This window comes from Psilocybe cubensis, chromosome 1 (genome assembly GCF_017499595.1).
Source record: "Psilocybe cubensis strain MGC-MH-2018 chromosome 1, whole genome shotgun sequence".
Lineage (NCBI taxonomy): Eukaryota > Fungi > Basidiomycota > Agaricomycetes > Agaricales > Agrocybaceae > Psilocybe > Psilocybe cubensis.
Genome location: NC_062999.1, coordinates 2,266,949 through 2,293,191, shown reverse-complemented (window position 1 = coordinate 2,293,191; position 26,243 = coordinate 2,266,949). Strand labels below are relative to the sequence as shown.

Here is a 26,243-nt window from a genome sequence, read left to right as displayed (position 1 = left end):
TCATCATATTAAAAGTTATTGCTGGGTAGATCCTGGAGGAAAGGAATGTGGTAAAACAGACAGAACTGCAGCAGCAAGACTCGTACGTTGAGCTGACTGATTTTCACTGTGATATGACCCTAAGGAGGAGCGTTTGTCCTCTTGGTCAGAGATGACACTCCAGTCCTCGCTTGGGGCGCCTTGAACGGACCCTGCAGAGCTAGATAATGAACTTGGCGATACATTATCAATATTTCGAACCGTGGACTCCTCAGCGGCACCTTCCTCGAGGGCTTCTTCAGGCGTCTGCCGTTTTATCAACGAGCGTGCATACTCTAAATCTCGGTATATCGACTCCATAGCGGTGGCTACGCCGTCCTCCTGAGAAAGTGGTCGTAAATAGGATTCTTAGGGTACAACAGTTGAATTACCGATCTAATTTGTTCGCCAACCAACTTCGCACGTGCGATTTGCTTTGCATCCGATGTTGCGGAAATAAGTGCATCAGAGAGCGTCGAAACTGTCAATTTCCGAACACCACTTCCTACGCCCAGGGCCTCAACACGATCTGCCCAAAAGAACTGATCACCGAAAAACGGTCGAATGATTGTCGGAATACCCGCTAAACAGTGCTTAATGATTAGATACGCTGACTCGGCTAAGGTTTTAAAAGTACCTCGTAAACTGGCACCTGTGGTACCCGCGCCTCCATGATGGCATGCTGCATCGATACGTTGGAATAACCAATCGTGAGGAATTGAGCTAATAGGATATATTTCTGGAGGATATGGTTCTTCAGGTTCCGAAGCCTCTCCACTTTTCATTTGTAGCCGATCTGACCAGCCTTTAGATAAGACTGCGTGGACACCACTACGTAAAACGGCTTCGATCACAGAATGTGTCATAGCTTTTGGATCTGGAACAACGATGCTCCCAAAGCCGATGTATACCACCTTGTGTCCTGTCTTCTGGGCGTTGTCAAGAAATTGAACGAGGCTGGTAGGAGGCGTCCATTTTTTGGCGCTAACATCTGCATCATCCAAAAACCAGTAGCCTGTTATATATGTCATCACTTGCCGTTATTTGATTGCAGAATGAAGTTGACCAACCTGTTACTCGGATCCATTCTGGCCAATCCAAAGGGGGAGGAACAACATGAGGACTAAAGTTATACAAAAAGGGTATTTTGTGGGGTTCCATTTTGTCAAGGCTGGTTGGACCAAGATGAAGAAGGTTTCGACGCCAACGATTGATTTGCCCAGCTTGAGCGCGCCAAAACACTTGATCAAACATGACATAAGACTATTCCGGGTAGTTAAATCTTGTGTGTTTATGTTTCATTAACTTTTGCAAATACGTACCATGTAATTGTAACTTCCGCCCATCTATGTCATATGAGTAGGGGCAATTTCGCAAAATAGCAATGTACTTACTTTGCGTTCAGGGACTGCAAAGGCATGAGGGTATGCCCTATTTATTCAGTAAATATTAGACAGAAATACCGTATCATTAAAGACGCTACACACCTTGTCCTTGTCCATGTCATTGTAAATGCACGGAAATATGGAATTGCCAGCGCTTCTGCGATATGGTAACCACCCATTGCACTAGGGCTTTCAACGAGAACATCGGTCCCCTGGCAAGCTTCCCAAGATGTCTTGAGAAGGTCATCTAACCAGCCACGGAACTACTGTATGTTAGTAGCCAGTTAAACCCGTCATGAACTTGACTGCAACAAACCTTCAGTAAACCCTCCTTGAGGAAGGATACAGTGAAGGTCCCATTTTCGATACATATCCTCATAAGTTCGGCTGGATCTCCGCCCACATAGCCGAACTCAATGTTATGCTAGAGAGAGCGTTATTGAGATATTTCAGAGTAACGGAACGTACTTACAGATTCTATCCATTCACGGAATTCGCCGTGAGTAGCGATTCTACACCTGTGGCCGTCGGCCATTAATCCTTTGGATAGGGCTATGTAGGGTTGAACATCTCCTCGGGATCCAATCGTCAGAAATGTGAAGTGAAGGGATTTCTTGGGTTTGAATGTTAAAAACGTCGAAGATGCAGAAGTGAACATGACAGCGGGAAGAGAATCTGCCATACTGTCCGTAGGAGGCATCGAATCCACGTCGACATTTGAGGATTGTTTAGCATCAAATTCTTCCAGTAGCAAAGCGTCTCGTTCCCCAGATGATCGTAATGGTGGCCCTCCTGATATCTGACGGTTTCTTACATCTTCTAGTTGACGTTCTAAAAGGTTGATGAAAGTATCTCTTTTATCTTCAGCGTTGAATTCAAAAAAAAGTTCCTCGTGGCCTTTTACGATTATAATCAATCCGTGATGTCCAAATCTAGTCGCCTTCGACTTCTCTGACGCCAAAATATCACGCAACGGCAATGTCATCTGTAATAAGATGCAGCAAAAGCTCAAGGATATAGAAGGATTAACTAACCCGTGTACGAGCAGCCAAAGGGCCGCTTGATTTGAAACAGAAATAGTTGGTCGAGATGTATAACTTGCCCGGAACAGGAAGTAATCTATAGATATAACCAGGAAAATCTATAAAGAGGGTAAAAAGGTTGGAAAGCACTTCGAAGAAAACCTTGAAATACATACAGCCTAGTAAAGTTTCTTTCTCATCGTAGGCAAACGCCGTGCGAAACTTATCTGTAGTCTCCTGATCTGGTAGCATTTCAGGTGTCTCAAGGACGCTGAATGCCATGTCGAACCCGCTTGAGCGGCTCAAAGGACCAGGCGAGGATACGTATGACGAAGAGTAAACTTCTTTAACAGGCGTCGGGTTGACGGCGGCAGCAGAATCCGTCCCCCCAGCTGAGCCAAATACTCTCTTAGGAGCTTTAAGCCACGACGGAACCCCAACTGCCCAACTACTACTGCTGCTCTCCCTGTTTAAGGAAGAATGATTAGGATATATAGCTGAACTTGAAGTAGAGGGTGGGTACGTGTGGTCAGGAGGTGGTAGAGACCTCGTTGAATGAAGAGGAGGGGATGCTCCTCCATGTCTAGAAATTATTGGTTCTGGAGACGAAGTTATGGGAATGAAAGACCCAGAGTCGTTCTTGCGAGATATGTGGGTATAATCGTCGACCTGGGAGTCAGTGGCAACGGGCGAAGACACTATCCTACTAGTTGTGGGCTCTGAAAAAGGTCGAAATATCGACGACAATCGAAAACCGGACAGCGACGCTTTAGATGGAGAGTCTATCGTTGAAGCTGGGGTAACAGATAGACGATCAGGGCTCTGAGGGGTTCGGTGAACAGTTGTGTCCATGACTGCTGGAAGGTGGCCACTTTCAGGTGGATTAAAACTGCGGTAGCTTCTAAGAGCGTCACGAATTTGTTCAAGGCCCGCAGGTAGATTGTGAAAATAAGCAAAAAAGTAGGAATCAATGGCAAAATTGTCTTCTTTGTCGATAACTTTCACTTCAATTGTTTCGCTAAAGTCCATGGCCGTCGATCTTTCAACATCCAAAATCGCTGAATAGGGAATGGCAATCTAAATACGAGAAGAGATAAGTAAGGTACAACAAAAGATCGCAGAGTCTGTACCTTTACGCTGTCTCCCATGTTTTGTGCTTTGAAAATGACTTTGCGAATCGCCTTGACCCATTCCTCTCGACTTGGAACAGAGTCAGCTGATAATACTATTGTTCGCGAATTGGTTCGTAGCCGAAAACCTTTTTCGCCCACAGGGTCGCATGATATTGCATACCGCAAATCGATAATTCCATGAGGGAAGTAAGGATCCTTGGAAGAGGCACGCGTATCAAAAAAGCGGTGCTAAGTAAACATTAGGCAAGGCGCATACCGAAGACGATTGATACCAGGAAAGCGCGTCATTCTTTAACACAAACCAATGTTTGATCCAACGTTTTGTCCTTTGAGCCTTCTTGTTGAGTGACCCCGATTTCAATATCTGGTCCTGAAGAACGATATAAAGAAAATATGACAACTCAATTGCAAACTGTTTAATCAGCAGGTTAATTACCTCTCGTGAAGGCATGTGTGCAAAGAAGCATAAATAGGAATTAGTGAGGTACATGTATCCTTGAAGCACTGTGGTTGCAAGCTAAATCATAGACCAATTTAATAACGACAGGGCTTACAAACTGAACGAAGAAGCCAGCATGGCATTTCTATTTCATCTTCCACATGAGCATTATGACTAAGAAAGAGGATTAAGAGAAACAAACCAGCCCAGACTTCCTTAATGTCGTCGAGTTCGTATATCTCTTTGAGCTTCTCTGCGAGACGAGCACGCCTGTGTAACCTGACAGTTGCCATACTGCCTGTGCGATCTTTCATTGCGTTAAATGGAGAAGAGGAACCTGACATTGTCTGCGCATTGCTCAAGCTCCTCAAGTGTGAAGGCACATCATCGGTTGGTCTAGGCGTTTCTTCGAAATCGTTTTCAAGGTCTTCTTCAGAGGCTTCCAGAGTTTCCTCCTGCGAAGACGCGTGTACATCGGAAAGATTGGATGTAACATGTTGCTTTGTCCGGTGCGATCGAGCGAGAGGACGGTGTATAGTATGTATGGACGAAGAGAGACGATCCACTGACAAAGTTGAATGTAAAATGGACAGCAGTGAAGCATGCTCCTTACCGTTAGGTCTCTCATCATCACTGTCAGAGTCGGCTGACACTTGTTCATTCGTACTGTCTTCTTCATTATCGCTATTCATCCATGGCAAAGCCTGGAGCGCTTGAATCAACGTCTGTGTGCCCGCACGCATCTAAAGGAGAGTCAGGGCCGACGTAGCGTGGTAAGAAAACTGCGTACGGATCCGTCACCTCGAAACGAGTCAGTAAGTGAAGGGCGCAACGGTGGAGAAGGGGGTCTTATGAAGGGAGAATCTTCATTAGGAATATGTTTGGGCTTTGAAGCAGAACTAGATGAGGTAGCTATTCCTGGTTAATTCGAACAAAGTTCATAACTCCGAGATATGGCTCACAATCCGCGTCAGATGACGGCTGCCGCAATGTCCTCGACTTCCGACTAATGCTAAACATACGCTTGGAAGAGGAGGACGGGGAGTTGTATGTCGACGAGTTTGCGCTGACACTCCTACTCAGCTTGTCCACAGTCTTTTCGACTACACTTGACAATCGCTTGACCCTACTATGGGATTCCTTCGGTGGGCGTGGCTCGCTAGCTTCGGCTGGCTGTTGTACTGTCGGATGGGGTCGCACTGTCGATGAGTCTGATGCGATCGGGGTGGGAGTCTGGGGTGGAGGAATCTGAGGGGCCATGAGGGTAAGCTCAGAGGACTTGACAAGGAAACTAGGGGTTCGGCCGGCGGAATTGATGACTCCTGTAATTGACTATATTATGTAAGAAACACGTTCTAGTCGCAAGTTGCAGTCATGGTTGGGGTGCTGTTGGTTGATAAAGGATTGTTTAGCTTGCCAAAGCAGCTGGCTCTCTCTTGTCATCCCTGCCAACATGCGCGGTGAACTATGTATTGGCTTCGCTTCTATTCTATCGTATGTGACTGGCTTTCTGTCTTTCAAATTCTAAGTTGCTAAATTGACCCTCTTTCTAGGTTTGCTTCCGTGATACTGCTCATTTTTGTCCATGTTCGTTATTTGGTGCACTGGCATACCCCTTGTTCCTCATTTCACCTTAGGTTGGGCAAATTAATACCTCGACGGTACCACGAAAAATTTCCATGGTGAAGTGTCCTTCCTTCAGGCCCTTGGCACATCGTACTCATCCAGGTTGCTCTGGCATAGGTCAAGGTCAACATGACTGGATATGGGTATTAAATTTCACCTTGTATCTTTTGCATGGCCACTAAAATGTCTGCTAGGTCAACTATTGAGACCATAACGTTCCCCAATATCGGTACCACCTCAGGTTTATATACCAATAACGCCAGTGCTCCTCTCAACGCTCACGCTGGACTACGACAATTCTATGACTTCGGATTGTATTCATACTGCGGCTATGTCGATGTCAATGATGGAATTTGTGGAAATCATACCGCTGGAGAAAAGTATACCCCCTTCGATATCATACAATCCGACCTGGGCACCAACTTTTCCGTGTTGACTGCTGCAATAGTACCAACCAATACCTTCAGGGATGCCTCATATTTGGGAAAATCTTCCAAAGCGGCGTATTGGATGATCTTATTGGGTACCATCTGTGCTGCCCTAGCCTTGTTGACGTTGGCAGTTTTTATTATTCACACTTTGCTGCTTATTGAACGACTTTTAACAGTGGCGTTGCCAAGAATAACTTGACCTTTTTTGTGTCTGCTGTGTTTTCGGCGTTGGGCAGCTTGTTGTTGTTAATTGCCGCGAGTATATGGACTGTGATGATTAAAAAATCGCAGATCATAAACACATCGCTAACACCCACCAATGTACCTCTCAACATTGTAGTTTCTGAAGGAACCGGTCTATTTCTGACTTGGGCTGCGTTTGCGTGCCTAATTGTGTCGGTAGTGCCATACATGGTTAGGTACGTCAACTTGAATTCATTATGGCTCGGCCTTAACTGACGGTCGGGTTTTGTATAAGCTGTTGCACATATCGAGGATAGAATGGGGGGGCGAATATTAGACACTTACTTATGAACTATTACTTACTTTAACGACATTTGATATGACATAAATAACAAATTCAGTGACATTGATTGTTCGCGGAGTTTCAAAACTAAATTGAGCGTGCCTCCGCAGAGGAGTGAACAGCAGGCCCTGACTTGCATTCTCACCTTCCTTGCTTTCAAACCTCCTCTCTACTCCATACATACCCTCCCTCCTTTACTCCTCTACTTTACCCTTGTATACACCCGCTTTGTACTGATAATGCTACGCTGTCTTCGGGCCCCAGTGCTCCTTCCCCTCCTTTCCGCCCTCATCGCCTCCACCGTTCAAGCAATTCCCAAAATCACTCGTTCTGGAAGATACCTCTACGACTCATCTGGAAACCGGTTCTATATCAAGGGTATTGCATACCAGGAGCAAGGTTCGTCGTTCTCGGACTTGATTTCTTTTGCCTGCCGGCTAAAGGAGGTACCCCAGGTGAAGTTGTTGCCTCTGACGACAATCCTTTTGGAGAGCCAAGCAGTTTTATCGACCCACTCGCCATTGATGCTGCTTGTGCGAGGGATCTCCCCTTTCTCCAAGAACTCGGTGTCAATACCATCAGAGTATACAGTGTCAACTCCTCACTAAACCATGATGCCTGCATGAACGCCTTTAGTCAAGCTGGAATCTATGCAATGTCAGTAAACCCTTTTAAATATTATCAATCAATGCTTTCTTACCCTTCAGCCCAGAATTGATCTTTCGACTCCTCTCAATGGTTCTATTGATCGTGTCTCTCCATCATGGTCCACAAACATCCTTGATCAATACACGCACACCATTGATGTCTTCTCAAAATACGATAATGTGCTTGCATACAACGTTGGCAACGAAGTTGTTATTTCAAATACGACCGCTGTTTCCCCTTACATTAAGGCTGCCGCTCGTGATATCAAGGCTTATTTGTGCGCATTTGTTGTTTTTGTCACTCTTTCCTATTAACCTATCTACCATAGGAAATCCAAAGGCTCCTCTGCTCTAGTAGGATATGCAGCTATAAACGGACAGTCGACTTGGAGGGGTGATCTGGCTGATTATCTTTCGTGCGACCCCTCCAACAGCAATTCAGATTCAACATCTATTGATATATATGGGCTCAATGACTAGTACGTTGTCAGAGTTATCTCTGGCATTGTCAGGGCGATACTTAGCTATCTTACAGTGAATGGTGCGGCGATTCTAATTTCCAAAGCTCGTATGCAGCCACCACAAATGCGTTCTCCGATTACAACGTCGTTGCATATTTCAGCGAATTCGGTTGCATAAAATCTCCTCCTCGTCTGTGGACTGAGACTGTCGCTCTATTTGGTTCTGACATGAATACTGTATGGTCTGGAGGAATTGCCTTTTCTTATTTCCCAGCCAGCAGCGCTGATGGGCAATTCGGGATGGTCACCATCTCATCCGATGCAAAAACCGTGACAACTAGCGACGACTTTGACCGACTGAAAACTGAGTACAACTCCATCTCCTTCATCAATTCCCCGTCCCAGTCGTCTGCAGGAGCTTCGAGTTACCCTTCATGTCCGGCTGCAGACTCAAATTTTCTCGCCTCGACAACTATCCCACCAACTCCAAATGAAGCGGCATGCAACTGCCTTGAGTCCGCTCTTAGCTGTCAATTTACACCACTTACTAGTAACTATACCGCAGTTGTTGGTGAACTTTTGGACTTTGGATGTAGTCTTCTTGGACAAGTTGGTAGCAATGCTTGCAATGACATAGGAGGAGATGGTGCGAAAGGTGTTTATGGTCGAATCTCTGGCTGTGATCCAAGTATGTTTTTCGTTCCTTCACTCTTTTTGTACTAATTGCAATTTTTCAGCCATAAAACTTTCATATGTTATGAGTCAATATTATGAATCGCAACAACGTCAAGCATCATCTTGTCAATTTGGTGGAAATGGAACTGTCAACTCTCGGGTTTCGTCCAGTCTGACGGCGGATTCGGCAGCCAGCTCATGTATCGCCAATCCATCGGCGGTCTTCACACCTTCCGCAGCGCCCACTAACAATGCTCCTGCACCCAACGGTTCCTCTACTTCGGGAAATAATAATACTAGCGGGGCTCTCTCCATCAGCTATGATAGCCAGGCCTTGCTTGGATTGGCTGCTATGGGAATCTTATCTGTAATTGGTGGAATCTGGACCTTGCAATGAATGCTTTGGGTACTCCCGAGGAGTTTTTCGAGTTACATCTTACCCAATTGGCTCCCGGATTTTTATACGGTGTAAAAGTTATGTTTGGACAATTCGACAGTAGCCAATGATAACTGGACATTTACATACAATCTCATACATTCATTTTAATAACCACATACGTTAGTTACGTTGGATTATTTGTCGCCACTTTCTCTTGGCTTCAAATTGAGCTCGAGGTGGTCGGTAGTGTCGGGGCATCGAGAATTTTTCACGATCCAATGATGAAATTCACCTATGATCTCAGTTTTGCCCATAACTCAACAAGTCGGACCAGGTTGGACGGTGCCCCCTGCCTCTGCTGTCCAGTGTAATAAGTCATGTAGGGCCGGACCTGTCCGGCAATGCCCACGACTGGCTTGGTTGTCATCTGAGCTGTGGATGGATTATACTTATTAAATCAAGTAATGAATTAAGCGGTTAAGCCATGCCCCCCACCCACCCCAACTTTCTACTGGCAATGTTATTGATTTATTCATTTTAGCCTGTCATTGAAATAACTCAGTAGTGAAAGTAAAATTTTCTGGTTATAAATACAGTAACACTAGTACACTTGCTTCTCCAAAAAAATTATAACCAAATGTCGTCCATTGGTCGAAATAGTCGGAATAGAACAATCAGTATGCCCCTAAGTCTTTTACGACGTCGTACTAAACGGGAAAACCGACCGTGAACTACAGTACAAACGACTACACGAACTAGAGTCAATGGGAAAGTCATGATCGTGTGGAAAAAGTCACATGGGGGAGAGGAAATTTGAGGTCGACTTGGGTCGACCCACATAGGCTCGTGCCCAGCCATTTCTGACTCAGCCATTTCGAGCTCCGCTCGGTTTCGTCAGAAACGGCTGGGCGTAACGAAGCACTTCTTGTCGAGTCACACAATGTCACAAAAGACTTAGTCAAAATCCACGGATTTCAGAGGGACCGAGGTATGTCATTCGATAACATTTTACTCCACAACGCTCAATCCGACTCGAAATCGCCCTCGTCACTGCTAATCGTCATCTGTGTCTACTTCCTCATCCTCGGCATCTATCTCATCCATATCAAAAGCAACATCATCTTCTGTCAACCGAGGTAAAGTGGTATAATCACTTTCATCTATGTCTTCCAAGTTGGAGCTGAATATTGCATTTAGATCCGGGTCTTCGATTGTATCAGGTTCGGTTTTTACATCTTGGTCGGCCGGTGGAGTATTTGAATGAGCTATCTGTTCAAGGAGCTGCAATTTCTTGAAAGACAGGTTGTATTCGGCAAGCGGGTTTTTTTCTCCTGCGGTAAGGTTGTGCAGTCCTGTGGCTCGCGGGAACGTCAACATCACAAGGTCACGCTCTTGTCAACGAGCCACAACAGCCATCTGTCACTTCACAAATAGCAATTCCCAGTCCAGCCACTTCTCTCGTGTACTCGAGTCCCATTTACCATTACCCAGCTTTGCTTTCTACACCACAGCATCCTTCTACATCTAGGCTACTATCCCAACTATTACTATCCTCAGTCTCTCATAACACCACAAAGAGGATACTATGACCCATATCACCACACATCTCAACCACCACCACCTCCTCCTCCTCCTCCTCCTCCTCCTCCTCCTCCCCCTCCCCCTAGTACATAGTCCTTTTGTCAAAAAAAAAATGTATTTTATAGCCTATATATCTGAATAGATTGTGACGAGTACATTCTGAAAATACATACTTGAAAAATACTTTTTTTGGCACTGTGGCCACTTTGAGGGAGGCGGGGATGTGTGAGAATCGCGAAATTTCGCGAATTTTGCTAAGTCCCAGTCACAAACTGTCACCTCGACAAGATCGTCCAAGTTCTGCCCAGACCTTCTGAGGTGACCTTGATTTTCGCAGTCCGATCCTTGTCCGCGCGATCCGGTTGTGTTCCGGTTGATGTTTGGTCGTACAAACATTGACCCGAGGTATCGGATCGGGACCAGAAAATCAGGTCACCTCAGAAGGTCTGGCTTGCGAGACTACGACCCACATAGAAAACCCACTTCTTACAGTCGTGGGAATCACATGACTATCTAACATCTAATTCTAGTGTCTAATATAAGCGTATAAGCTCCAAAGCACGTCTGGAATTTGCTAAATCTCTTCTGCACCCTCTCCCTCTTCTATCACTTTAGTACGAAGGTTATTGATGTCAAACGAAGCGTTTCGCTTACTTTCTCGAGGAGGCACGGTATTCAGTAAATCCAATATAGACAACCATCTTCTCATTGTTCGTGATTCATTCTTCCAGATTTTTATTCTACTCACTATTCAAAAGAAACGGAAAGAGTCGAGGCAGAAGGGTCAAAGAAATGCGACAGTGTTAGATGGACAAATTCCCTCAGAATTAGACTTTTTCAAGTATGCTCAAGGCGGTCAAGGAAAGAGAAAAATTGTGGACGAATCGAGTAATTCAGAGAAAAAGAGGAAAGTGAACCATGAGGGAGAAGATATGCAAGATGAAGATGAATTATTGGCAAGCGTGGCTATACCAGAGGTCATCCATCGAGTATCTGCAAAAGGATCGGATGTACCACCACATATCGACAGCTTTGAAGCTCTTAACACATTCGGAGTCCCTTCACGAATCACAGCAAACCTGAAATCTAGCGGATACAAAACTCCGACGAGCGTTCAGTCATATTGTATTCCCATCCTTTTGAAAGTAGGTAACTTTTACTATACCTTTTCAGACCACTCTAACATCAAAGTAGTCTCGCGACCTGGCGGCTATTTCACCGACAGGTACTGGAAAGACACTTGCTTACCTTCTTCCAATATTCTCGAAACTTGCTGCACCCGCCTCTCCTTCTTCTGGCAACGGTGTGAGAGCAGTTGTTGTCGTACCAACTCGTGAACTAGCCCATCAAATCTACAACGAATGCCTAAAACTCGCCCAAGGGCGCAAATGGAAAATTATACTTTTCAGCAAAGCAACTGCCAATGCGCTATCTCAGAACGGTGCTGCAGATAAAGTCGGTACGTCATTGACCTTGTTCTTGTGTGCTATTCAACATTAATACGAACCCCACAAGACATCATTATTTCTACTCCTCTAAGACTTGTTGCTGCTCTTCAAAATGGAGTAATAGACTTAAATAAGTGAGTTATGCTGACCTTGAAAATTTCACATATCTGACTCATCTAGTGTCCGACATTTGGTCCTTGATGAAGCGGATCGCATGCTGGACCCAGAGTTCATGCCTCAGATACAGGAAATTGTCAACTCTTGTACCTATAGTTTTTTACAAAAGGCATTTTTTAGCGCAACGCTACCAGCTGGCGCCGAAAAGCTGGCTATGGAAATGCTGAATAATCCAGTACGCGTTGTGGTTGGAGTAAAGTAAGCTACATCCATCTATACAAATTGCGGTCTTAATGCATTAACGCCTTATTACAGAGACACTCCTCTTCCTCTGATATCTCAGTCCTTAACCTATGTTGCCGACGACCCCTCAAAACTGCCGAGTCTCCTTTCTTATTTTGCAAAACCGTATAACCCACCTGTTCTCATTTTTGCTTCGACTCAAACCCGAGCAACATCTCTGGCGGAAGAACTTGTTCTCAACGGCATTGCAAATGTAGACTGTTTACATGCTGGTTTGACCCAAAAGGAGCGCGAAGATGCTGTCACTCGTATGCGCAAAGGCGAGAGCTGGGTTATGGTCACAACAGAAGTTATGGCCAGAGGTATGGATTTCAAAGGCGTTCGGGAAGTAATTAATTACGATTTCCCAACAACTGTGCAAAGTTACGTTCATCGGATTGGTCGTACAGGGCGGGCAGGACGAGAGGGAAAAGCTGTCACATTTTTCACTGACGACGACGCCCCGTATCTCAAAACGTGAGCAACACTTGTTCATGTAGTGTAATACTCTTATTTACTAAAATCTTTAAGGATCGCAAACGTATTGCTTCAGTCTGGTTCAACTGTACCCGATTGGATACTGAAGTTACCAAAGCCCTCAAAACTGAAGAAAAGGCAAATGGGAAAAATTAAGCGCCCCGACGTTGTTAATCCTGCTAGATTTGTTGGACGACGGGATTCGATTAAGAAACGGTCAGCCTTACATCCAATATACGCCTGATTCAGTATTTTCTGACACTCATATTTATCAGGGATATGGTGTTGGGCTCAAAGCGTCGCAAAGAAAAATTAACGATAGAGCCCAGATTATCTCGGTCTACTAATAATTAAATTTATCATTCGATTGATTTATCTTGTGATTATAATACAATGAGAGCAAAATTGGATGTTTCGCTATCTGTATTTCACTTCGTGCGAAGTCGCTTCGTAGGTGCCTGGACCTTTTCGCTGTCACCAGCGTCAGATATATATGATTGGATACCACGACTTTGCAACCACTGCAGACAATCGCTTTTTGAACTTTTTGGATGACCAAGTTGCCACTCGACAACGTCTTCCAACACTTTTCCTATCCATGGCCCAGGTTTTGATACGCCAAATGCCGTTCCAACCTCGCGCCCCTTAGGCGCGGTGTCAATACTGCAGCCGAGAAATTCGCGGTTCCACTTACATTAAGCAATGGTTTAGCGTCAATGTCCTGTTGCAATGCAAAATCAAATACTGTGTCCAAAAGGGAATTATAGCTTGTAACAATCCTTGAGGCAGCTTCAACTGGTTTACCAGCGTTAATGTAAGAAAAATCGTGGTAATCTTGGACGCACTATCGAAAATGTCATTCTGTAAATCATAAAGCGGTCGCAGACGAGTTACTAGAGAGAACAATAAAGACGATGTCCAGTGGTTTCCAATGTTCGGATTGTGGACAAATTTGTGTCGAAGAAAAAGGCCCATCTTTGCGCGTCCCAGACGATTTTGTTCATGACTTTCCACGTGTTCCTTGATAACAGACAAGCTTGAAAACAAGGCAGGTATGCCATCTAAGAAATGATTCTGAGATCCTAGTTTCAGCGAATCGCGAATTACACTAGCCACAACCGGATGAATTTTCTTTTTCTTATCGAGGAACGTCATCCCCACAAACGGTGTTAAAAGCGTGGCAAGCATGATGCGGGCTTTCGCGGATGAATCATCCTTGACGTTTGACAACAAAGCCGGGTGTACCCTAAATCCCAGAGCGGAATCGAGTGACAACAGTGAGTTTAGAATAACAGCAGAACCCAGGGCAACATTGGGATAATCTTGCATGAGGTTTACATCAGCCATTGAGGATTTTGCATCCGGTGGTACCACGCAAAAAATGGAAGGATAGAGTGCAAGTTGATGGATAAGGTTGGCAGATTGAAGGGGATTCCTTCCTATGCAGCCGTCGTTAATAATGATACTCCAAGAGAGAATAATAATAAAACATACCCGTTATCATTTTACTAACTTCATCACCTACCCTTTCTCGGGCGACCTTTTCGACCAATGCTTTCTGGACTGCGTTCAATGCGGGAAGGTGGCGCATACAGAAAAATACAAACCTGAATAATTGGACTTTTGGCTGCTTCTTCAATATCGCTGACAACTTCAAACCCGAACCTACTAGCAAATCTTATACAACGTAGAACACGGAGCGGGTCGTCCTGAAAAGTTTCCATAGGTGGCATAGGCGTCCGAATGATACCGTTTCGCAAGTCATCCACTCCCTGATATTCAATCAGTACTCTGGCCTTAACTTGAAGCAAGAAAGCCGTCCACCTTTCCCGTAAAATCTTCAACCATGCTAGTTTCAACATTGTAGAATAAAGCATTGATGGTGATATCTCTTCGTAGCGCATCCTCCAGCGGGGTTCCAAATGACTGAAGGCTTATGAGTGAACCAAGAAGCAGCTCATGATTCGACAGAAATTTACCACTCCACATGGGATCCTGCTCCCAGCGGCATACTCTTCGCTGCGCAGATTGACAAGATCAATATCGAGCCCGAATATCTTCAAGGTTGCAGTCTCCAAATGTTTCGACTGATCGGGGTTTTGCTCAATTTTGGTGATTGTTCCCAATTTCACCCCTTTTGAGTTGGCGAATGCACTGAGATGCTCAGCAAACGCAAGACCCATCATGCTACTGAGAGCAACGTCCATATCATGACTTTGCAAACCTAACAACTGCGACAAAAAGGAACACAATTTCAAGCATGATGTAGGCCATCAGAACGATATGGAATTAACCTTGTCGCGAACCCAGCCCCCCGCTATTCTACACGTAGTACTAATTCCTTTCTCCTGTTGTAGATATGCGGTACATCCACGCAATAGATCGCAAATTTTTCTTTCCACCTCAGTCAATTCAATGTTTAGTTTTCTAGGGGCGGTGACGCGTTGTAGTGAAGTTGATCGAAGAGACATGGTGCGCACACAAATATGTGGAAAACGAAAAGAGGTTGAACGAAGGAGTGAGATTGGCATGCACAGTGCTGACTCCTGAGTGAACGAACAAACAGCAAACTGACAGTTTCGGCCCGAACATGCATACGTAATCGGCAAGCTAAATCTCGGACTTGGAATTTTGACCTCTCACATTGATTGCATGTATTGCACTGCACTTTCCAGGTATTTACTAGCCGTACTAAACCGCCTTTATTGTTCGTCGTTCGGACCGCAATGGACCCAAAAAGGAGACCTATAGGCTTGAAATGGCGATCTTCTTCCTGGATGGTGACCTTCGTTATTGGTTTAGGTTCGTGCCTTAATCTTATCTTTATTGACTAAGTTTAATTGACCTGACATGCTAATATTTTTTACTGTTTAGGTGTCGCAGTTGATCTCCTTGTTTACTCAATGATCATACCGGTTATACCCTTTCATCTTGAACGCCTTGGCCATTCCAGTATCTCCTCCATGACTGGGTGGTTGTTATTTGCTTTTGCAAGTTTCTTCTTGCTGACGACGTCAACCTCAATCTGACACGCTCTTCTCCAGTCCGGTGGCTTGGTTATATGTAGGTAATAACAAATCTGCATATAGTTTCTTCGACCCATATGTCTCCTAGCCACGATTCCTATCGCAATGCTGTCGGAGCGCTACAAGGCCAGAAAAATGCCCCTGATAGCCGGTTTGTTCGTTCTTGTAGGATCTCAAATAATGTTAATGGAAGCACCGAATTACGCTGTGATGTGTATCGCGCGTATATTGCAAGGAATAGGGTCATCGATTGTCTGGGTTATCGGGCTAGCTCTTTTGTATGTTCTTCTATCTTGTGCATCGCAAATTTTCACTATATCGTGGCAGATGTGATACTTCCCCCCCTTCAATCGTTGGATGTAAGGCACATTTTCTATTCTATCTCTTACAAAGAAAACTGATAGTCTTTTCATATGCCCCAGTGCAGTTGGGTATTGCAATGTGTGGCATGTCTATAGGGTGAGAAGTACAGTCTTAAAACGACATTATCACGAAATGCCGAGGCCCTTCTTCATCTAGATTTTCTATTGGCCCTCCCGTAGGTGGTTTACTTTATGACCACTTCGGGTATCGCGGACCTTTTATCTTCGGAATTTCTGCTACTGTGATTGACCTCATAGGTCGCCTCATTATTATCGAGCGAAAAGATGCCCTCGTCTGGGGTCTCGACCCCGCCGAAGCGCCAGATAGTTTGTCCAAGACGGTTTCTTATAACGAAAATGTTTCGCATGGCATAGAAAATTCGACTATAGACCCTGCAGATGTCCCAGAATTCCTCAAAGGAGTCGCTGAAGACCAGCTATCTAAAGAAACAACCACAGAGCATCTTTCATTACTGTCTGTGATAGTCCAACTCTCAAAATCACCGCGAGCGCTGGCTGCATTATTTGTCATATTTGTATATGGGTACTCGCTAAACATCTCACCTGGTTTCTTTATTTTGAAGTTAACGTCGCCTTAGAGTAACCTATAGCATTCAAGAGCCATCAATTCCCCTACATCTGCAAGACGTCTGGAACCTCAATTCGAAATCTGTCGGCCTTGTGATGATCGCCGCAGTGGTGCCTACTCTTTTTTGTGAGGCCAATCTTGTTAATGTCTGAAAAAAAATTTATCATGGGATAGCCTCACCGCTTGCAGGTTACTTCACCGATAAAAGAGGTGCAGAGTGGGTATCAATTCTTTCGATACTTTTGGCATTGCCTTGGTGGGGGGTTATTATTATCGAGCGAAGCCTAGCGCTTTTTATTGTCTGTTTTGCTTTTCAATGTAAGCACAAAGTCTACCTATGATACTGACACACAAATGACCTGGGGTTTCCAGCTTTTTTTACGTCAGGAGTTATTGCGCCGTTGACGGCTGAACTCGCTGCTGTTTCCCGGACGCTAGAAGGCGTGGGCTGTATGTTTTTTTTATATAAAAAAGATTTATGCAATTGATCTGAAGTACTCCAATCAGATGCCCATGTTTATGGGGCATTCAATCTTGTGTATGGTGTTGGAACATCGAGTAAGGGACCACTTTAGTTTCTTTGATCTGAGTGAGTTCTGAATGTTTCTTCGACAGTTGGGCCAATAGTTGGAGGACAGGTAAGGAATCATTTCCCCTTGACCGAAAGATGTTTCACGGTTTTGGTACGAGTACGCTAACCATTTAAAAGATATATGATAATGTCCGGAAGGGCTGGCTGGTACTGTGTGTCTTGGCTGCTGGTTTACTCTTGCTTTCACTTTGCCTTGTCACCTGCTTCACCGGGGTTAATCCAGTTCTTCGCCGTCTCAACAAACGAACAAATCAAGCTACCGACTTTTCATAACCTACAAGGATTTTTCCAAATTCTGTTACATGAAATCTACCTTACATCCTGTATTATTTTGCGTATGCCACGCAGACATGTTGATTTGAGATCTCTCAATATTCATTGTCAAAAGCTTCTCCTCGTATTCTATTCCATAAACATAATATTACAATGTCATTTCGTCTCAATTTTCTCCTCAAATTAAACCCAAGCCAATTCTGTCCAATCTCATTTTTTTTGCTTGAATGGCAAGTAGCAAGTTGTAACACGTGACGGCGTCTCCTTCAACATGAGTAATAAAAAATTTGCCCGAGTACGGGAGTCGTTTTAGAGTCGTTGGGCCTTAATTTGTCGGTAAAACACCTTATAGTTATAATATATATTCATGATGAGTATTCGCAATTCTGTATCGTTTCTATACTCCGTAGTTATCCAAGTCAACGTGGCTGGTCTTTACACTCTTTACAATTGAATTGGTGACTCGCTCGCGTGGCAAGACTTATTTACGGCAGAAAAGCCAATTTGAGAATGGCAAAAGTGCCATTTTCATCATTGCTCATCACTTAGTTATTGGTATATCATTGCCACGAATCGTTTCCCGATAGACATATCCTTTGTATCACAGCAGTTCCCTGGATCCCCATAGGTATCGCAACAGTTTCAACTTTTACACCCATCAGTCGAATGAATAGCGAAAACTTGGAATCGCCGATGGCAGAATCTTACAGTAGAACGGAGTTCTCAACGAGCGACTTGGCAGTGAATGACCAGGAGCATGGCGACACGCAAAGAAGCTTACAACAGGCATCCATGGCACTGGAGATGGCTTATGATAGGATTCGTCAAGTCCGACGTAATTTGAGGGAGCTCTCTGATTCGCTTCCGAGTACAGAGAGCATCCCGCGATTCTCTGGTCGAAACTTCAATGAAATAGAACCTGGTCATGACGCTCTTCTGCTAGCAGGAGGCTCCTCGCAGTCAGGAAATGAACTATCCATGGAACAACATCCGAGCACGAATCACATACTACCTCAGATACCACCCGTAGCTAACCATTCCGACGTCGATCCTCCTACATCTGGTGATGTTCAAGACGCTAATGTTCAAGAAGGCTTGTTGGACCTTAACGACTCCATCTATCTCCAGCCTTTTTCTACTCCCAACACTCTGCATACCCATTCTCGACGAGAACTTTCTAACGACATGCAATTTCTTTCAAGGCGATGGATCGACTACGACGCGGGTACAACTCTTCGAGGTCTACGCGTAGCGGCGAGAGAGGCACGAGGTCATCAGACTCGACTACACAATGCAGACTCTGCAGAAATCAACAACATCCGAAGGGATGCACCCCACCCTGCCGTAGAATCTTTTACTGGTACAAGTCATCGTGTGGAGAGACATGGTCACTTGACTGGGATCTTTGACACACTTGGCGGTCGAGTGGTCAATCATCCTTCCTCGCCAGTGGCTCCTCCAAACTGGCGGAGCTCTGATCGCAGGTGGCGAATGCGTCCTGAGGTGCGTGTGAGTGACCGGTCTCTCCAAGACCGCACTGCAGATCGGTTCCACACAGTGCTTAATCCGCCTCATTCGAACGGTCCGAGAAATGTTTTGCGGTTGCCTGTTGGCACAGAATCGCGACCAATGGATTCTCCCTTGACGAATGGACAGGATCGTCGCATTTTAGAGCGGACACAGTCTGACGCCCGTGATTCCTTTATAGACTGGTCTGACGAACACTTTCTATCGACATTATTTTTTGGACAAGAAGGAGATTCGGAGCAGTCACACGAGTCCCAACGAATTACTTCTCAGTCAACCCCACTGGAAACAATTAGGATCACGCAAACTACTAATCCCGCAGTCAATCCTCCAGAGCGGTCATTTCCTCGACGAGGATGGGGTACGTTTAGGAAGGCTCTTCAATTTTACATTTTTTTTGAAACTTTTACAGCCCGACTTGATGCGGATGGTAACGAAATCTCGCCTGATGAGGAAGAAGAACTTGAGCGGTCCCGAACAGCATACCGAATTCAGGCTTTACAGAGATCCAGAATGAATCCTCTACAAGATAATGTAGACAATGACCACATTGGACCTATCGGTCAAAACCATATGAATCAACGCAGTGTGTATGGAAGTGTATTAGATTCAACCATGAGGATTCAAGGCGGAAACCTACGTGCCCGCAATTCCCAAGGCGGTGATATGGCGCCATTATATATCGACCCCTTACCAATGCCTTTGGTATCGATGAACTCCACGAAAACCGAGGGCATACGTCCTGATATATTTGTTCCCAAACATGCCTGTCTGGCAGGGCGGTGAATAGTTCTAGTTATCCGCTATTTTACCCAATGGATACTAGTAGTTAGTTTATGTTATTACTCTATTATCCTACAAGATGACCCTGTATTGTATTCACATATAAGTGCATAGTATTTACATGATAGATACATGGTTAGTAACAGTTTCAATATATAATTGACCGAGAAAAGAGGTATTGTATATAGGATTCAGCATACTATATGGACTGAAGGAAAATCTATATTGTAAAGTGAAAGCATCTGAGAGTATCACCGAAATACGTGTGTCCGACATACATATACATAATGAAAGTTAAGACTCGGTCCAACCAACAGTGCGAACTAGCCATGCTCTAAATCCTCGTGTGCTGGATGTACTTTTCACGCTCCCCAAGCTCCGAACGCTGCGAGCTGCTGCACTCTTTGAGCTTCGAATACTTTCACACGATGGTGCGGTCCGGAGAGAAGGCGAGCCTATACTAGCCCTAGACTCTGAAAGAGGGTGAGCGAGAGTAGAACCAGTGCTGTCGCCTTTTAAATTTTGATGCATGGCAGGCTTCAAAGACAGAACAGACTGCATTGCCTGGGCACGGGTTGTACCTAATGGGAAAGGAGTGGAAATAATTGGTCGCGGCGAAACAGGACAAGATTGCGAAAGAGGGACCTTGTGCACATTGCCAGTGAACAGAGTATCTGTACCAGCCTCAGGGCTTGTTATTCGTTTGGACAGGGTCATGAGCCGTTTAATCCCCTTCGTCTTTGCTCTCTCTAGCTCCGGAGTGGGAGTGGTACAGTGCAGTTCACGGAGCATCGCCATGTCTATCGTATCATTCCCGCGGTATTCTGCAACTGATTGGTCGTCGTCATATATCACATCCAAGTTGAACCCCATATCTTCACCTCCATATGCCTGTTCATCTTTCGACGACATGGTAAGATCATCTTGTCCTGTGTAATGCACGGTGGCGTTGGCGGCGAACTTCACAGATTTGTTTACGGTGTGTGACGAAGCTTTGGTAGATACCGAAGAAGTGCGCGTTAGAATAGATTTGGATGGACAAGACTGAGAGAGTAGCGTTGGCGGTATGTTAATTTCGCTGTCCGGATGGGTACGGTGGCGTCGGTGATACGACCGCTGACGGCGATGTACGCGGTTGTAAGCTCCAGTATAGGGAATAGATATTGGAGTTACAGGGCTTTCAGAACGAGAAGATGAAGGGGATGGAGAATTAGACGCGCTCGAAAGAGTCGATGATGCCGAAGGTGGCCTAGAAGACAAGCTTTTAGGTGCAGATATCCTTTTGGGAGACGAAATTTTCGACACTGGTGCGAGGTCCGGAGGAGATAGGACGACCTGGGAATCAGATGGAATAGTTTTAAGAAGGGGTGTTGATCTTTCTGACCGTGGTCGGGTACGGAGCATACTTGACCAGAAAGGGCTGGTGGAGGTCGTTGCCTGCATATTTTTCAAATCCGCCGGGGATGGTCGTGATGATGCCACAGTTGCTATGCGAGTGGTGAGAACGCTTGCGCTAGGACAGGAAGGCGTGATCTGAATGGATGTCTGTTTTGTGTATCCCGTTGAAGGACGGGGGTATGCACCGCAAGTACGGGAACGGTGATTACTACTGGCAGGGGACCTAGGTCGGCGATAAATCCATTCAGACCGCGGCGAGCCATTCGGACGTATGCTGCTTCGAGACGGGGTTGGAAAAGAGCCTACAAGTTTTGAGGGACACTGCAAATTCGGGGAGGGTGAACTCTGAGAGTATATCAAAAAAATTCTCAAGCACAGCAGGTTATGTCGACTCACAAGAGTTGCATGTGGTGGATGTAATGAAGAGCGTAAAGAGTCAATAGAACCGGATAACGATAAATCTTGCATAAAGATATCGTCGTCATTTTTAGGTGGGGACAACTATTCCAAGCGAATTGGCACAGAAAACGGAGTATATAACCATAGCTTACCGGAGAGTCATCAAAAACTGCGCTAGCTTGGAGCCAGATTAGTTCTTCGGAAGATATATCAAGGGACAAATCATCCATAGTCTGAAGAAGAATTGAGCGGAATGATACAGATATCGGGCAACGAGACTTACGAGCAGCATCTCACACAAGAAGAAAAAGAGGAGTGAGCCTGCAAAAGTCAGTGGTGCGGATGTACGCTGGCTTAAGAATGGGGAAAATGTATGAGTGTGTCTACCCGACCTCACGGCTTACACGTGTACCAAGTTGATGGAGCATGGAAAGGAAAAGGAGCCTCGTTTCTGGAAGTAAAAGAAGAGCATGGAGACACAAACAATATCCGAATGAATGAGGTGATTTAGACAGAGATGAAATTAAACGCAAGGGGCGGCGTAGAGTATATTGTACATTTTGTCACGTGATATAGGTAGGGAAGGAAGGGATTCAGAGCGAAGGTCGGTCTGCGTGCAGTCCACTCCAGATACCCCTCGGCGACTCTGTTGTGCTCTCCACGGCGCGTCGCTTGAGGGGAACTATTTTGGCACCTGAGGAGTCGAGAAGAAGTTGCACTTTTTGGTGAATGCCCGTGACCTCCAATGACTTGAGAGGGATGACCTTGTCCCGGTTGTTCACTATAACAAAATGAGAAATAGAACAACAGGGCAGAAGCAATTAGCTGACCGTAGAATCCTCGAACGATGGGTTCCTTGTGGTTGCGCTGCTTCACCACGACCTCGACATGGGGATTTTCCTTTGCAAGGGCCTCGATCCGGGTGTTTATGTAAATACGGGTGTTTGTCGAGGTGGGCCACTTGTCGCAGTACTCAAAGACGAGCTTGCGTATCTGGGGTAAGTAGGCGACATGGCCGTTGGCAGGACGGGAGCGCAGGGACGCTCGTAACAAGGACGCTGGCATGTCTGAACTGAACAAAGTCAAGAGTGCTTCGACCAAGCGGAGTTTGAACCTTTTTGCTCTTGCATTTCATGATGGCGCGCGCGACGCGGTCATCGACTGCAGACCTCAAGCGCAAGCGATCCTTTGACAATGCAGACAACGACGAGCATGCATCCAACAAACAGAATCGCACAACAGACCTACCATATCACATAGATGCCCACCGTTTGCTCGCCGTGCTCGAGGCAGAGGACACACTTGGTCTTCTGGATCGCGTTTTTCCTGTACCAGGCTCTGACGACTCCGCTTCTCTTCGTTCTCTTCTCACAACATCCACCTCCATATCTACCGTTCACTCAGCCATTCAGCAGCTAAAACCGATTTCTTCTCTTCCTCGCGCAAGGTTGTCTTCAACTGCTGAGCAACAGCTTCGTTTCTGTAGTCTCGCTCATGCTCTTCTTGAACAACTTCCATCTACGGATATTCAAACCGCTCTCGCAAGTCTTCCAGATGTAGATTCCTCACCCCCAAGGCCTAAACCCAGTTATGCACTCGTTCAACATCTGCCAGCGGGTGATTATTGGTCATCCGTGCTTCATACAGACGATCCTCCCAAAAACCTGCATACCGCAAACGCAGAACTTGTGGCTGTTCTACCAACCCCTTCTTCCTCCAAGGATATTCCTGTCCCAACCCTTGGCTCATACTCTACAAAACCATTATCCCCCAAAAAGTCACCTCTCTCACAAAGAAGGGTCACAGCGAGTGGCTTCTTGGATTACGGCTTGTACACAAGCTTCGCCCCGTCCTTTGACGAGGATGGAGAAGTTGTAGGGAATGAACAACTTGGACAGGTTCTTTGGTATCGCGAGGAGAGGAAGAGGTTAAGGGAGATTCGTTGCCAGCATCGTGAGGAAACAAGCTCCGTTGTTGAAATTACTCCAGAATTACGCAAATCCCTTTTATCTCAAGACGGGTCGTCTTCAACAAACCTTGTGCTTGAATCTTTGTTGCCTCCTGAAGATGTCGAATCTATCAAGGCCACGCTTAATAGCCTGGAACTTGAAAAGTCCGTGCAAACCTTGCTCGACAGGAATCAACGAGCTTTGGAACGGCTAGAAGAACTCCAGTTCCAACGCATGACAAAACACCCAACCAGTAATGCAGAAGAGAATTCCGAAGAATGGGAAACAGGTACGCCTTTGTCGATTCTCAATCTTTTTTTTTCAAATTATCGACGCCATTTATAGCGCAAGCAATACTTGATTCTCTAACTCTGCTAGCTTCTTTGCGTCCCCGATCCTCTTCTGAACAACGCCCAGCCATCATACCACCTGCATCAGTACTCCACAAGCTTCATCTTACACTTTCTCTTGAACCTTCTCCAGGGTGGTATGGCACTTTACCTGCCGGCCGCAGCACCGCTCTCCACGATGATTTAACGGTCAAGGTTCGCCCCGGTGCCGCTATTCCGACGCCAGTTATGAGCACTCCATCTACTCCAGCTTCAACATCCACTGCCAATACGTACGCGGGGTACTCATATGCCTACCCTCAACAGCAGCAACAGACATACCGTTCGCAGCAAGCGCCTACTTACACTCCATACACACCTGGTCAAGTGTCAACCTATTATCAAGGCTATATCCCGGCTGGCCAACAACAGCAAACATATGTTACACAGCAAACTTATGGCACTGGGACAGCCAACCAACAACCCTATGGCGCAGCTATTGGGCAGCAACAAATTACAGGTTACTCACAATGGTATCCCCAGCCGAACCAAGCGTCCAATGGCCCCGGTTCAGGAAGAGGAACGCCACAACCTACTTTGACTACGTTACCAACGAATATCCCTACTTCGTATGGAAACTTCTTTAATTCGACGTCTTCCTCCACGAGTAGTATCACCACAGTGACTCGTTCACCAGCGATTGCCAACACAGTGGTAAGCAATGTAGCCAATGTCAACGCGAACCTGCACAACCAAACACCCACTCAACGACATCCGCAGTCACCAATGGTAAATGGCGGCTCTGTTTATCCAGCTCAGCAAGTATACTATCCATCATATCAGATGCAGACTCAACCTGCTAGATAGCAGTAACTTAATATTATTATCACGCTGTGTTCACATCATTGTTTGGTAGGGTTGAATAGATACTATTGGTTAATGTAACGTACAGCGACTTTTTTGGTGCCAAGTAACGTATTTGTAACTGCGATCGAATATTCGGAATCTAATCAAAGGCGAAAAAAGCCGAAGATGCGAAGGGAAGATACTTTTGTCAAGTGAAGAAATATGAAGCTGTTAGTTCTCTCTTTCCAACGATGTCATTGCGGTCTTTCAAGATCAACGTTCCTGCTACATCTGCTAATATTGGCCCAGGTTTCGATGTCGTCGGTCTATCCCTATCTCTCCACCTTACTCTGACAGTCTCCTATCCCCTTATCCCCCCATCTCAGCCTTATGTCCATCCCACCATCTCCTATTCTGGAGAAGGCTCAGACGAAGTTCCTCTCGATCCGTACAAAAATTTAACCACTCGTGTCGCCCTCTACGTTCTTCGATGTCACAATATTCGTTCTTTTCCATCCCACCTCGTCATTCATGTTGATAACGAAATTCCTTTTGGTCGTGGGCTCGGATCCTCAGGAGCGGCCGTCATTGCAGGAGTGTTACTCGGGGATACCATAGGCAAGCTGCGCCTACCTACAGCACGTCTTCTAGACTTTGCCCTCATGGTTGAGCGACATCCGGATAACGTCACAGCCGCTCTGGTTGGCGGATTTGTCGGTTCGTATCTCAAGGAACTTGACGAACAGGCTAGCGAAGCAGCTAGTGTTCCCCTCAGTGAGGTTCTTCCAGAGTATCCTCCCGATGCTGACGAGGACTGGGGCTTGAATCCGCCTGTTCCACCATTTGGGATTGGGCACTATGTCCGTTTCCCGTGTTCAAAAAGTATCAAGGCCATCGCCATCATACCCAGATTTGAACTAAGTACCGCAAAGGCACGCGAAGTCCTCCCTACTGAATATTCTCGTAAAGATTTGGTTCGTCCTCTTTTCGGCCGTCGTTGCAAAAACTTCACCAATAGACTTTCATTCCTCTGCCGTAGGTGTTTAATCTTCAGAGGCTCGCCGTCCTCACTACGGCGCTGGGCCAATCACCGCCTGATCCAGAGCTCATTTATGAAGCCATGAAGGATCGTGTACACCAGCCATACAGGAAATCTTTGGTATGTTGCTATTTTTGGATAACTTAAACTTTCGTCCCCAGTTCTAATCGTAGGCTGTATGGCCACCACCGCTACCAGATACCTGGTTTACCAGAAGTCACATCTTCCATCACGCCTTCTTCACACCCAGGACTACTCGGAATTTGCCTCTCGGGTGCTGGCCCAACTATCCTTGCGTTAGCTATCGATGGATTTGAGGCTATTGCCGAGGATGCTCGAAAGATTTTCCAATCTTTCGATATCTCAATAGATTGGAAGGTATTAGAAGTTGCAGGCGGAAGTGTCGTGCAAGAAGAAAATCAAAATTAAAAAACAAGACAGAAACATGATGTGTCATAAAGGCATTATGGATATAAGGACAGTT

The 26,243-nt window shown here is 45.6% G+C and overlaps 11 protein-coding genes across 11 annotated transcripts; 7 read left to right on the top strand and 4 right to left on the bottom strand.

The window, feature by feature from the left end:
• Nucleotides 1–15: 15 nt before the first annotated feature.
• JR316_0000737 (Sterol 3-beta-glucosyltransferase) lies at nucleotides 16–5,257 on the bottom strand (the record flags this gene model as incomplete). Its single annotated transcript, XM_047886551.1, has 17 exons — nucleotides 16–360; nucleotides 411–601; nucleotides 656–1,033; nucleotides 1,089–1,281; nucleotides 1,341–1,364; nucleotides 1,413–1,449; nucleotides 1,506–1,666; nucleotides 1,720–1,827; nucleotides 1,876–2,388; nucleotides 2,438–2,544; nucleotides 2,602–3,502; nucleotides 3,556–3,786; nucleotides 3,861–3,928; nucleotides 4,200–4,562; nucleotides 4,611–4,740; nucleotides 4,788–4,909; nucleotides 4,960–5,257. 17 exons carry the CDS (start codon nucleotides 5,255–5,257, stop codon nucleotides 16–18), a joined length of 4,170 nt encoding a protein of 1,389 aa, XP_047754297.1.
• A 193-nt stretch (nucleotides 5,258–5,450) lies between these two features.
• Nucleotides 5,451–6,554, top strand: JR316_0000736 (uncharacterized protein; the record flags this gene model as incomplete). Its single annotated transcript, XM_047886550.1, has 7 exons — nucleotides 5,451–5,491; nucleotides 5,551–5,584; nucleotides 5,635–5,679; nucleotides 5,741–5,766; nucleotides 5,818–6,177; nucleotides 6,231–6,473; nucleotides 6,533–6,554. The coding sequence occupies 7 exons, from the start codon at nucleotides 5,451–5,453 to the stop codon at nucleotides 6,552–6,554; spliced, it is 771 nt and encodes a 256-aa protein (XP_047754296.1).
• A 265-nt stretch (nucleotides 6,555–6,819) lies between these two features.
• On the top strand, nucleotides 6,820–8,760 carry JR316_0000735 (1,3-beta-glucanosyltransferase gel4; the record flags this gene model as incomplete). The annotated part of the gene is made up of 6 exons (XM_047886549.1): nucleotides 6,820–6,979; nucleotides 7,036–7,237; nucleotides 7,293–7,505; nucleotides 7,557–7,706; nucleotides 7,763–8,376; nucleotides 8,426–8,760. 6 exons carry the CDS (start codon nucleotides 6,820–6,822, stop codon nucleotides 8,758–8,760), a joined length of 1,674 nt encoding a protein of 557 aa, XP_047754295.1.
• A 1,035-nt stretch (nucleotides 8,761–9,795) lies between these two features.
• JR316_0000734 (uncharacterized protein) lies at nucleotides 9,796–10,119 on the bottom strand (the record flags this gene model as incomplete). Its single annotated transcript, XM_047886548.1, has 1 exon — nucleotides 9,796–10,119. The coding sequence occupies one exon, from the start codon at nucleotides 10,117–10,119 to the stop codon at nucleotides 9,796–9,798; it is 324 nt and encodes a 107-aa protein (XP_047754294.1).
• Nucleotides 10,120–10,952: 833 nt separating this feature from the next.
• Nucleotides 10,953–12,891, top strand: JR316_0000733 (DEAD-box ATP-dependent RNA helicase 57; the record flags this gene model as incomplete). The annotated part of the gene is made up of 7 exons (XM_047886547.1): nucleotides 10,953–11,033; nucleotides 11,082–11,468; nucleotides 11,518–11,782; nucleotides 11,839–11,905; nucleotides 11,952–12,146; nucleotides 12,204–12,647; nucleotides 12,702–12,891. 7 exons carry the CDS (start codon nucleotides 10,953–10,955, stop codon nucleotides 12,889–12,891), a joined length of 1,629 nt encoding a protein of 542 aa, XP_047754293.1.
• A 184-nt stretch (nucleotides 12,892–13,075) lies between these two features.
• On the bottom strand, nucleotides 13,076–14,854 carry JR316_0000732 (CCA tRNA nucleotidyltransferase, mitochondrial; the record flags this gene model as incomplete). Its single annotated transcript, XM_047886546.1, has 7 exons — nucleotides 13,076–13,291; nucleotides 13,342–13,442; nucleotides 13,493–14,086; nucleotides 14,142–14,205; nucleotides 14,255–14,419; nucleotides 14,472–14,573; nucleotides 14,627–14,854. 7 exons carry the CDS (start codon nucleotides 14,852–14,854, stop codon nucleotides 13,076–13,078), a joined length of 1,470 nt encoding a protein of 489 aa, XP_047754292.1.
• A 445-nt stretch (nucleotides 14,855–15,299) lies between these two features.
• JR316_0000731 (MFS-type transporter ppzB) lies at nucleotides 15,300–17,489 on the top strand (the record flags this gene model as incomplete). The annotated part of the gene is made up of 13 exons (XM_047886545.1): nucleotides 15,300–15,322; nucleotides 15,388–15,449; nucleotides 15,522–15,641; nucleotides 15,762–15,951; nucleotides 16,001–16,032; nucleotides 16,096–16,132; nucleotides 16,193–16,579; nucleotides 16,635–16,750; nucleotides 16,799–16,942; nucleotides 16,997–17,074; nucleotides 17,132–17,182; nucleotides 17,240–17,262; nucleotides 17,334–17,489. 13 exons carry the CDS (start codon nucleotides 15,300–15,302, stop codon nucleotides 17,487–17,489), a joined length of 1,419 nt encoding a protein of 472 aa, XP_047754291.1.
• Nucleotides 17,490–18,155: 666 nt separating this feature from the next.
• JR316_0000730 (uncharacterized protein) lies at nucleotides 18,156–19,802 on the top strand (the record flags this gene model as incomplete). The annotated part of the gene is made up of 2 exons (XM_047886544.1): nucleotides 18,156–19,377; nucleotides 19,429–19,802. The coding sequence occupies 2 exons, from the start codon at nucleotides 18,156–18,158 to the stop codon at nucleotides 19,800–19,802; spliced, it is 1,596 nt and encodes a 531-aa protein (XP_047754290.1).
• Nucleotides 19,803–20,093: 291 nt separating this feature from the next.
• Nucleotides 20,094–22,661, bottom strand: JR316_0000729 (54S ribosomal protein L51, mitochondrial; the record flags this gene model as incomplete). Its single annotated transcript, XM_047886543.1, has 7 exons — nucleotides 20,094–21,542; nucleotides 21,594–21,698; nucleotides 21,749–21,829; nucleotides 21,880–21,945; nucleotides 22,001–22,047; nucleotides 22,231–22,377; nucleotides 22,427–22,661. 7 exons carry the CDS (start codon nucleotides 22,659–22,661, stop codon nucleotides 20,094–20,096), a joined length of 2,130 nt encoding a protein of 709 aa, XP_047754289.1.
• Nucleotides 22,662–22,729: 68 nt separating this feature from the next.
• Nucleotides 22,730–24,741, top strand: JR316_0000728 (uncharacterized protein; the record flags this gene model as incomplete). Its single annotated transcript, XM_047886542.1, has 2 exons — nucleotides 22,730–23,834; nucleotides 23,891–24,741. The coding sequence occupies 2 exons, from the start codon at nucleotides 22,730–22,732 to the stop codon at nucleotides 24,739–24,741; spliced, it is 1,956 nt and encodes a 651-aa protein (XP_047754288.1).
• Nucleotides 24,742–24,971: 230 nt separating this feature from the next.
• On the top strand, nucleotides 24,972–26,188 carry JR316_0000727 (Homoserine kinase; the record flags this gene model as incomplete). Its single annotated transcript, XM_047886541.1, has 3 exons — nucleotides 24,972–25,694; nucleotides 25,760–25,879; nucleotides 25,958–26,188. 3 exons carry the CDS (start codon nucleotides 24,972–24,974, stop codon nucleotides 26,186–26,188), a joined length of 1,074 nt encoding a protein of 357 aa, XP_047754287.1.
• Between the last annotated feature and the right edge of the window lie 55 nt (nucleotides 26,189–26,243).